The 12,161-nt window shown below is 43.7% G+C and overlaps 1 protein-coding gene across 1 annotated transcript in view; it reads right to left on the reverse strand.

The window, feature by feature from the left end:
• Nucleotides 1-12,161, reverse strand: part of ADGRA2 (adhesion G protein-coupled receptor A2) — a 312,169-nt gene that overhangs the window by 47,761 nt on the left and 252,247 nt on the right. Inside the window, exons 8-9 of the mRNA XM_030201956.1 lie at nucleotides 5,203-5,367; nucleotides 99-297 (exon numbers count right to left, since the gene is read on the reverse strand). Of these exons, the coding sequence (XP_030057816.1) occupies nucleotides 99-297; nucleotides 5,203-5,367 (364 nt within the window). The remainder of the gene's footprint in view (nucleotides 1-98; nucleotides 298-5,202; nucleotides 5,368-12,161) is intronic.

The raw sequence follows: 12,161 nt of genomic DNA on the forward strand, positions 1-12,161 counted from the left end.
CTACAAGTAGTAGTTTAACATCTAGCTGATGGCTGGTCCACACAGCTCGAAAAGCCAAGCTATATTTGTGGCCTCGGCAGCAAGAATTCTGTACTCACCAAGACAAAGGTGTAAAGGACTCTAGTGATGTCGTTGGTGTACAGACAGTTGGAATAATCCCCCTCTTTCCATCGCCCTGTGCGGTCACATCTTCGTGAGGCCCTCTTCTCCTGCACGCCTCCGTTCACCCTTACAGAAGTAAAGGGATACTGCAAACAAGGCTGGTATGCAGTGATTCCTGCCAAGGTTCGCGGCCACCTGGATGGAGAACAAGCAGTGCACTTGCTGACAACGCAGAACAACTCAACCTAGACTGAACACCTCTCATGCTGCTGACTCTTTTCAGGGGTTCATGCTGTGTTTAACAGAAGGACAAGCATGAAGATTGAGATTCAGAAAAGAAAAACTTATGGTTTCCATCAAGTGATAGGAGAGATGTGTAAAGAACTGTGATCGGTATTGCGGCCTGCATTCCAAATCCAGCTCTATCTTTTAATTAACGTGAGTAATCTCAGACTACTTTTTGTATCCTGGAATACAGCCTACAGACCCCATCTGTTGCCAGTGACCCTTCATGATCACAGCTCCACATTTTGACAAATTTTATTGTCAGTCAAAAATCTGGATAACAACCAGCAGAAAAAAGTCCCTTTTCTTCTGCTATAGCTTTATATAAAATAACCATGCGCTCAGAGTACAAAATAATACAATCTAAAGCCAGAGATATGTGCAAAGCAGTAATCTGTCCACAGATGTCAGTGAGAATGTTCCAGTTTCTCTCACTCTATCAAAGGTTTGCAAATATTTCATTGCATGTGTGGGATTTCAGGCATAGTCAGCAAAGCTGATGCAAGCTTTTCATAAAATTTCCCCTGGCACAGAGGCTAAAGATTAATAAGAAAAAGGAAAGCGAGACTTTCTAATCGCTGTTGGGCAGTAGGACAGTCTCTAAAATAAAAGCCCTCACTTAAAAGCAACCAACATTGCCATCTTACTAAATTGCCAAATATTCTGAACAAGATCTCAGTATTTTAATCATTGATTGCACTACATTCTGAGATTTAGCAGTCATGTTTTTCCCTGCCAATAACATATCACCTTCTGCGTCCTCATCACTTTTACTTGCCATCCATTCTATCTCTGTGGCCAATTTGGCCACTGAAGGGTCGACCTTGGTCAAGAAAAAGAGTCACTGCAGATATGTAGTGATACTGATGCACTGCAGCAATCTGTAGCCACAATCATCCATTTTCACCCGTGTTTTCCCATATAAGATAAATCCTGGGATCTGTAGTCCATACGTGTTTGACAGCCAGAGCATATTCCAGAAGCCTGGAAGAGCAGACTAATGGTTAGTGCAGTGGCCTGAGAAATAGTGGAACTGGGTTTGATTCCCATCACATCTCCCTGTGACCCTGGGCAAGTCACTCAACCCTTCATTGCCCCAGGCACAAAATAAGTACTTGCACATAATTTGTTTTTATTACATTTGTACCCCGTGCTTTCCCACTCATGGCAGGCTTAATGCGGCAGGCAATGGAGGGTTAAGTGACTTGCCCAGAGTCACAAGGAGCTGCCTGTGCAAGGAATCAAACTCAGTTCCTCACTTCCCCAGGACCAAAGTCCACCACCCTAACCACTAGGCCACTCCTCCACTCTTATACTTGCATATAATATGTAAACTGCTTTGATTGTAACCAGACAAAAGGCAGTACATCAAATCTCATCCCCTTTCCCTAAAAAAGAGTAATAGAGCATTGACCCCCCCCCCCTCCCCTATTCTCATGAATGAGGAAAAAGGGTGGAATGGAGGAAGCACTGAAGATAAACCTTCCAGCCTACTAAAACTTAACATTCTAGTTCTATGTTTACACTAGCAGTGTGGTGTCCAAGACTCTGAACTGCTCTTGCAACTCCCTCTTCTCTGTGTAAATTCCCTGCAGCTGAGAAGGGTGTTTTGTTTCTTTTTCAACATCATATGTCTGGCAAGCATGTTCTTCTATGAAAAAGAGAAGATTTCCCGATATCTAATCCTATATCCTGCTCAACTCAGGAGGGACAGGGAAAAGGAGATGAAAAGCAGAGTTAATTTACTCCATATTGACTATACTGGTAATTTATATTCCACAAAGACCCAGCTGACATTTTTTGCAGCTTGCTCCAAAAATATCTTTTTTTCTTCTGCCAGCAAATTTCCGACACCTCTCATTCTGGATTCTCTGTAAAGGGCCAGGGGGGAAGCGCTTGAAAGGAATTTGCTATCCAACTCATGACAGCTAACAGACGCTTCAATCACCTGCAGCCCTCAGTAACTTATACCCTGTTTTTTCACAAGAAGGACTACAAGCTTAAAAACCTCCTAAATCAGGCAGTCCAACTTACATACATCTGTTTCAGCCAAAGATAGAGGTTCAATAGGCAAGGAGTCAGAAGAGGTAAGCCATAAAAAAACTAAAAAAACCAAAAAAAACCATGCCTGCCCATTCACCAGGTTCTGGAGGGAGACTTTAGACTGGTCCTGAGTTTCTGAGAACATCTCCTACTGTATATTGGAATCTGTAGTGCTGATTTCAGATTAAAGAGGCAGGACGTCACCTACCAAAGTGCACTGAGCTGCAAATTCAGAAAAGCAGGACTGTCCAGTAGCCTCCTTTTAGAACAGTGGTTCTCAACTCAGTCCTCGGGAAAAACAAGTAGCTAGTTTGGTTTTCAGGATACCCACAATGAATATCCATTAGATAGATTTACATAGAATGGAGGTAGTGCATGCAAATTTATCTCATACCTCTTCATTGTCGATATCCTGAAATCCAGACTAGCTAGGTGTATCCCAAGGACTATGCTGAGAACCTTTGCTTTAGAAACTGTATCATTAGAACAGCCCAACTTGAGATTTAATCCACGGTAGTGAAGTTTTATTATTATTATTATTAATTTATGAACTGCTTTAATACCTTTGGGAAAGACTAAGATGATATTGCAAGAGTTGTTGGAGAGCCCACTCATCCTTTACCTAACTCCCCTTGGTTACAACATTTTACACTCTCCTAGACAGGGAAAATGGGGAGGGGGTCTCGCCCTCATCTACAACAGCTTTTCTCCCATATCACTAATTACCTCATATTTGTCCCTTCTCCTATATAGGCCCCCAGGCTTGTGGCCAAAGACAGAATCTATCCTGACTGAAGTAATCTTATCCTTGCTATCACAATTCTCTAGAATGATCATCCTTGGTGACTTAAACTTATACCTAGAGAAAGACACAGACACCAATGTTCATAATTTTAAATCATTCCTAGAAATGAGTGAGCTTAAACTATTTTCCGATGGTCCAACTCATGTACAAGGCCATAATTTAGATCTCCTCGCCGACGCCTCTTACCCTCCAAGCATGATCAGCTCCTTCCAATGGCAGGCTATACCTTGGTCAGACCATTTCCAACTAGATTTCACTTTAGATTTGTGTCTATCACCCCAATCCAGGCATAAACCTTGCAAACTGATACATACAAGAGGGAGAATAAATGAATTCGACTTCTGGGCCACCCTCAAAAATTCTCTCGCCTCCTGAAGTCCATCTCAAGATTTGGTTAAATCCTTTTGGGACAACAGTGTAACTATGGTCCTAGACATAATTGCACTTGTCATGACCAAAGTGACCAATGAGGAACTCACTATGGTATTCGGATGAATTATCCAAACTAAAACTGGAAAGTCAACAATTAGAATTGGAAGAAGAGCTGTTCGAGCACCGATAAAGAGACCTGCAGAACGCCTTCTGGCTATACAAATTGAAGGTAACCAAAGCCAAACACCACTACTACAGTACCCTTGTAAACCACAACTCCCTAAATGACAAGAATCATTTCTCACTGGTACGTAAGCTAATGACCATTAAGACTGCCACCAACCAACAAATCACTCCACTCGCCCAAGAAGTGGCTGACTTCTTTGCCAACAAGATCAGATCTGGGCTGATGTAACTGAGGCCAGGCCTACAGACAGTATCCCACCCTTCCCAGAGCAGAGCCCTCAATCCAGCCCATATCTCATCCACAAAGCTAAGTCCAACCAACATCACCCGCCCAAGAAGTGGCTGACTTCTTTGCCAACAAGATCAGATCTGGGCTGATGTAACTGAGGCCAGGCCTACAGACAGTAGCCCACCCTTCCCAGAGCAGAGCCCTCAATCCAGCCCATATCTCATCCACAAAGCTAAGTCCAACCAACATTGGGCTAGATTTCAACCTCTCTCTCTTTGGAAGAAGCTAAGTCCCTACTGCTAAAATGTGGCTTTTTTTTCACTCTTTCTTGACTACATCCCCTACCAAAGTTATTCTATGGTTGACCGACTGATTCAATGACCTCTTAGAAGCAGATTTGCTACCTCCTGATATGGGCAAAATTGTTCTTACAGCGTTGCTAAAGGCTCCAGGTCATGACCCAACTTCAGCCCATGGGCGTAGTTTGACAGTTTCATTTGGGGGGGGGGGGGGCAAAGGGTGGGGTGTAGCACATTAGCATTTTCATTTGCATACATACATGTTATACATATTCATTATAGTTATTCAAAACACACATACACAAGCCTAGAACACTGAATATGAAGCCAGTTTTTTATACACCAGCCAGGTGTCATAGGTCATTACACTGGGCAGCTACAAAAGAGAGGGGGGGGGGGGGTATCCATTTCAGTTTTTGTCTGAATGGTTTTTTGTGGTCTCCTATTCAGATATAGTGGCTGCTGTTCTCATAATACCCTGTCTGCTAAACAGAGGGTCTTAAATTTACTCCTATATAGCATAGGTAACCAATGATATTTTATATATAGTGGAGTCACATGATCAAAAAAGTATGCCTTCCCACGGAGTCTAATGGCCATGTTCTGCAACGTCTGCAATCGTCTAATTTGGGCATTTGGTAGGTCTGAATAATAGACCATATTCCCGTAGTCCAATCGAGAGGTAAAGAGGACATATAGCAATGTTTGTACTGCCACTTCATCAAAATACACTACTGGTTGGTAGACCTTTTTCTTTTACACCCATTAGATTCTGGTAGCAAATACTACTTGAAATCCCAGGTGCATATTTCAATGGAAACACAATAAGCATTGTTCTGCAACACACATTTGGCATCCATGCTGAGACCCTAACCCGGTACCTGAAGTCCCCTCGGTTGTTGGTGATTCTCTCCACAGGGCAATAGGAAGCTGAGGTCTCTAGCACCACAATCTCCACTTTCTTGCTTGCATTGCCCTGTGCTGTAGAGACACAACACTCCCACTCACCAGTAGCCGACACATGGATGTTGGATAGAATAAGTTCACTGTGAAAACAAAATACGAAGTTACAGAACTGATATGTGTAGATTTAAACTCGTATAAGACTAGATGGACAGTGTGTCAATGGTAATCAGATTTAGCATCAATTAGCAAATATTTACTCAGTAGTATTGGAAATATTGTGAGTAGGGAATTTATGGGTTACAGTACCCTCATGATCTAAGCTTCTTCCTTTGAGTCTTGCAGTCATAGTTAAAAAAAGGTCCTGTGTGGTCTCTTAAGGTCATACGTGGAGGGGCATTTTCAAAAGGACACCTAAATCAGAACTGCTCGTAACATCAAAAAAAAAAAAGTCCATCTCACAGTTGTTTTTGAACAGGAAATATGTCAGTGTTTCGTGTTTGAAAATACGTGACAATGTCCAAAATAAGCGGCCATTTTTCAAACTGAAAATGTCCAAATTATGAATATCAAAAATCCAGAGACAAGGATGGTTGTCTTGCAGCAGTTTTCCAGAAATGGCCACACAGACATCCTTGCAGAGCAGAAGGATTGCCTAGTGGTCAGTATAATAGGGTTCATATCCCCCTACAACTCTTTTATTTGAAATGCTGAGCCCTCCAGGAACAACGAAATACCTACTGTACACCACTTCAACAGCCTTCAGGTTTGTAGGTGTCATAAATATTTAGGTACAGTAGGTATATGTCTGTTTTTGGAGTGCTCACAATTTAAAGGAAAAAAAATTAAAAGGAAGCTGAAGTGGGAATTGAACCGGGATCCCTTGGTTTACAGTCCACAGCACTGACCTGCTTTCTTCAGAATGCCTATAATACCTGATGCCCTCATAGAGCTTGGTATTCCTTTCTGGTTTCACTTTCAAGGGAGAGAGAGGGGGACAGCAAATGCTGGGGTATTCATGAAGGGTCATGCCTTAATTCCTCCAGTGGTCAGCTGCTCAATTAGAGCACCTTTTTTTTTTACACTGGACAAGACTGAAACAGGTCTAAATAAAAACATCCTTCTTTTTAGACTTGGACATTTCTTCCCATTCAATTATCACTGTTGGATGTCCTAATGTTGGGCCTTCCCTAGTCCCACCCAAAACATACCCACAACACATCCCCTTGCCATCTGGACAAATTGCAGTGTAGGACATCTAAATTCTGCCATTCCACAGTCGCAGTTTGGATGTTTTTGGCAGATGGACTTTATTTTTTATTTTGTGCTATTTCAAAATATCCATGTAGTAGTGTGCTTTGAAAATGAGCCCCACAGCATCATTTTTGGATAAGCAATATGTTCCTTCAATAAGAGATATCAAACTCTGCAGAGAATCCAGCTTTCTTGAGGTCCAATATGGCTTTTGAAACATAGCTCTATAGATCAATAGATCTGACGATGTACAGACAGAACTTTAATATTCAAAGCCCCACTCTGTCTTTGTTTGTGATCTGGACAAATCACTAGAGAGCATCATGAAATGAAGTGCCCGATTTAATCTGAGTGAGCAATAAAACAAAACGAAAAAATTAAGGGCATTTTTACAAAGCAACGCTACTGATTAGCGGCATGCTTGATGCAAAGAAGCCTTTTCAATTCCCTTGGACTTCTTCGCATTCAGCACACGCTAATCGGTAGCGCCACTTTGTAAAAGAAGCCTTAATAAAATGAAATAACAAAAGTGCAGCTAGAATTAACATCGTTCCCCCCTCCTCCGTCCTCCTCCACCCTTGCTCAGCATTACAAACCTAACCATGTATCTCTCAGCCTCAGTTTGCACAAACACTGATTGGGTGTGATTGCCGAGACTAAAGCGTTCCATAGCCTCTTACTATGAAAATTTAAAATCTCATCAAATTAATATCAATTCTTAAATTATGATATGAAGGCTGAAGCAAAATGTAAGTGGCTTCTGAAGCACAGCTCAGCTATCTTGGACAGGAGATGAAGACTGCAATTCTTTTCTGTTTTATTTGGCTTGTTAACATTGGCAGAAACATCAGTGGAGCATGGAAACGGGGGCAGGATATAGCTCTTTGACAGACAGGATATGCCACCCCACTCCCAGAGAAGGAAACACCTGATTTGTTAGCTGGGACTAAGAGTTTATGGACCCAGCCATGACCCAGTGCAGAGAGCTGTCCGGCTAATGTCAGCAGGAAACAGAACAGCAACCCCACAGCATAGTCTAAAATTAAACACAGACACTAAATGTAAACAAGACATTTCTGGTCTCCTAATTTTTCTTCTGGTCTAAGGTGCACATCCGTCAGAAATATTAACATGCCTGTTTCATACAAATTGTTTTCACTCCTCCTCAGTTTAGAATGGTTCCATGATCACTTTGCTGTCACATGGCATACTGTACCCAGATTCCCCCCCCCCCCCCCTCTAATAGCTATATTTTTCATTGTAATGGATTCTAGGCTATGTCATTTGGGTTTATATAAGAACATAAGTATTGCCACACTAGGACAGACCAAAGATCCATCAAGCCCAGCATTCTGTTTCTAACAGTGGCCAATCCAGGTCACAAATACCTGGCAAGATCCCAAAAAGATTCAATACATTTTATGCTGCTTATCCCAGAAATAAGCAGTGGATTTTCCCCAAGTAATTTTAATAATGGTCTATGGACTTTTCCTTTAGGAAGCCATCCAAACCTTTTTTAAACCCCACCAAGCTAACCGCCTGGTTATGGACTTTTCCTTTAGGAAGCCGTCCAAACCTTTGTTTAAACCTCGCTAAGCTAACCGCCTTCTTGAGAAAGCAGCAATATAAGCTACATCATACAGGATGGAAAGTACTGCACTGTTCTGATCTTAATGGGCCAATCGAGTACTACTGAAATGTGATTTGCTGGAAAAGGATCCAGAGATGCCTGAGAGACCCCTTTATTGAACTGTGTATGAAAACAAAATGAAGTGGAACTGCCAAATCCTGTTGATAGTGACAGCAGTTAAAAGACCCTTGAATCTGGCAGCACATCTTTGAACTAATGAACTGTGTATCTGGTGAAAAACCTCACTGTTTACTACAAAATATATGGGTGGCTCTGTTGGATCCAAATGGCAATGTCTGAAAGATGGGTATTAACCTTATTCACAATGATCAGAAGTTCTTCCTATAAAGAAAAACGTAATTGAGGATTGCCAGTGAAATGTGATATTACTCTAAGGCACAAGTAGAACTATCATAAGAAAGACTTGAAGAAGATATTAAAAGTACTGAGCCCTGAGACACCCTACCCTGGAATAATTAATCTGGGCTCTGATATTCAGGAACCAAGAGTTATCTGTTAATGCCAAGCTGTAAAAAGGATTATAACTTATCTCTAAATATAAACACCACTTGGGTGCCTATATTATAGAATACTAGAACTTGTGTGCTGTCCTATAAACGATGCCTGCAACTCTTAGCGTGTAAATCCAAGGGGGAGTTTGCATAAACGGAACCAACATTTACACACATAACTTACAGAAAGCTGCAAGTTATGCACTAAAGTGCCACATACAGGTGCCTACATTTATACCTGCTATTGACATGGTATAAGTGGGCATGCCTTAATGTAGGCACATAAGGGTTGATATTCAAAGAGATTTAACCAGCCAAGACTCCATCATAAAACACTAGTGTAAGTAGGAATCTATGGGCCCAATATTCTGCCGGTAGTGATCAGTGTGAAAATCGGAAATTCAATGCTGGGCCGTGTTCGGGCACCGGCACTGAATCTCCAGGTTTTCGGAGCTGGCTAACGCATAGCTCATGTGGAGGGGCATTTTCGAACGGGGATGCCCATCTCTAAGGGTGCCCATCTCTGAGGACGTGCCCGCGAAGGGGCAGGGTATCCCGTACTAACGAAACAAGATGGGTGTGCATCTTTCGTTTCGATAATACGGTCGGGGATGCCCAAATCTCAACATTTAGGTCGACCTAAGCGATGGTCAACCTAAATGTTGAGATCATTAATCTTAGAGATGGGCAACCTCGGTTTTCGCCGATAATGGAAACCGAGGACGACCATCTCAAAAACAACCAAATCCAAGCCATTTGGTCATGGGAGGAGGCAGTATTCGTAGTGCACTGGAATCCCTGACATGCCAGGACACCAACCGGGCACCCTAGGGGGCACTGCAGTGGACTTCACAAATTGCTCCAAGGTGCATAGCTCCCTTACCTTGGGTGCTGAGCCCCCCAACTCCCCCCCAAAACCCAATCCCCAAAACTGTACAACACTACCATAGCCTTTATAGGGTGAACGGGGACATCTACATGGGGGTACAGTGGGTTTCGGGTGGGTTTTGGAGGGCTCACATTTACCACTACAAGTGTAACAGGTAAGGGGGGTGGGCCTGGGTCTACCTGTCTGAAGTGCACTGCACCCACTAAAACTGCTCCAGCGACCTGCATACTGCTGTGATGGAGCTGGGTATGACATTTGAGACTGGCATAGAGACTGGAAAAAATGTTTTTAAATTTTTTTTTTGGGTGGGTGGGGGTTGGTGACCACTGGGGGAGTAAGGGGAGGTCATCCGCAATTCCCTTCAGTGGTCATCTGGTCAGTTTGGGTACCTTTTCGAGGCTTGGTCGTGAAAAAAATTGGACCAAGTAAAGTCGGCCAAATGCTCGTCAGGGACGCCCTTCTTTTTTCCATTATCGGCCGAGGACACCCATCTGTTAAGCACGCCCCCGTCCCGCCTTCGGTGTACTGCCGACACGCCCCCGGGAACTTTGGTCATCCCCGTGACGGAAAGCTTTCGATTATGCCAATTTGGGCGACACTGAGAGAAGGACGCCCATCTCCCGATTTGTGTCGGAAGATGGGCGTCCTTCTCTTTCGATTATGCCCCTGTAAGTACTTCTGGCCAGTTAAATCATTCGTTCAGGGCTAACCACTAATTTTCAGTGGCAATTAACTGGTTAGCACTACTAAAATAACTGGTTAGCTCCGAAATGATAACTGGCTATTTTGGGGGCGTTCCAGGGGTGGAGTCAGCACTTGGCTTGTTAAGTACTGATATTCAGCCCTTAACCGGCCAGGTTAACCACATAAATATGCATAAAAGTCAGTCCTATCTTTAAACGGTAATCCATAGCTCAATATCGCACTTAATGAGCTATGTGTTAGCTGCCTCCGCAAATCCTGAAATTCAGTTCCAGTGCCCGGACATGACCCAGCACTGAATTTTCAGGTTGAATGCCGGCAGCAGTCAGCAAAACGTTGATCACCACCAGCTGATTATCGTCACATAGACGCCTACTTACACTATGATGGAATCTTGGTGCCCAGATATCATTATAGAATTAGCGCTCAGGCACACTGTATCTGAGCACATAACATGTGGTGCCCAGTTATAGAATTGTCCCCGTTAAGGGCCAGATTCTATCAGTGCAGAAAATATTTCAGCCTATCATATTCTACAAGCGGCGTCTAGATTTAGATGTGGTATATAGAATGCACTTAGTTGATATCCTAGCTCTTAAAACTATGCATCTCCATTTACACCAGTGAAAATGTGGCATAAATCCTGGTGCGTAAATTTAGGCGCAGAGGGTCATATTCTATAACACCCATTTCCCCGCTTATAACCACACCCCTTTTTGCCTGTGCACATTAAAATGTAGGTGTAGGGGGCGTATCAAGATGGCTCTCTCGCTGGTTGCTCTGTATTAAAACTTATTCCTCATCCCAGATGCCTCATACTAGATGCAAAGGGTCGGTTAAGGCTGGCTTCTCAACGGTCAGAACGTCCTCTCCACAGCTGCAATCAATTGAAAGGTTTGCCACGCGAACCTCTGCCCCAAATACCAGGAGGAGCCCTGCTGCTGCTCTAGGAGGAAGAGACTCTGGAGACTTAGGGCTGGAGGATGTTACTCTCTCACCCCTGGTTCTCAACCCACCACTTCTCCCTGAAGGACGCTTATCTCAATGGAGGCTTCCTGCAGGGCCGGTCAAACCCGGTAAGCTGGGTAAGCACCGCAGGGGGGCACCTGCCTTCAAGGGTGCCGCCATACCGCGCCGCCCTTGGGGGTTTAAATCTTTTACTTACCTCCATCCCAGCGGCCGCGTCATTTCAAAGCCCTGCCTGTCTCTAGCCTTCCCTCCCTTCCTGAGTTCGTACCCGCAGAGTCCCGCCTTCTGACATCATTTCCTCGAGGGCGGGACTCTGCGGGAACGAACTCATGAAGGGAGGGAAGGCTAGAGACAGGCAGGGCTTTGAAATAACGCGGCCGCTGGGACGGAGGTAAATTAAAAAAGACTTAAACCATGCAGGGTGGCAAGGAGAAAAAGGGGGGTGTTGGGGGGAGAAGAGGGCGGGGAGGTGGCCATAAATGGGAGGGGGATGGGGGCGAAGGAGAATCGCTGGACAGGGGCAGAGTGGGAGAAGAGATAGTCTGCAGGGGGGGGGGGGGCGCCAGAGACCCTAGGACCAGTCCTGGCTTCCTGAATCCGAATGTGTTGAAGGTAGGCCTCTGAATCGAGGTATTGAGAAGGCGGGTCCCGACAGAGGTTTGAGGCCTGTTTGTGCCTCAACCGAGCACGTGGCGCCAACAAAAAAGCCAGAGACGGTAACGTTGGAGAGCATATGGGAAGCTCTCCAACAATTGGATACTACAGTGGCCAAATATATAGCTGAAGTTTCGACTTTAGTGAGTACTGCTGATATTTTATCTAACTCTTTGGAAGGCATTAAGACAGAATTTAATATTCAAGTGACTATAATTAAAGAAGATGTAAAGAAACTGCAAGACTTTTCAGCTATGACAATAAAAGATAAAATGATAACTCATCAAAAAATTGAACAGATTGAAAATTATAATCGCAGATTAAATC

Source organism: Microcaecilia unicolor, chromosome 4 (genome assembly GCF_901765095.1).
Source record: "Microcaecilia unicolor chromosome 4, aMicUni1.1, whole genome shotgun sequence".
NCBI classification, from domain to species: domain Eukaryota; kingdom Metazoa; phylum Chordata; class Amphibia; order Gymnophiona; family Siphonopidae; genus Microcaecilia; species Microcaecilia unicolor.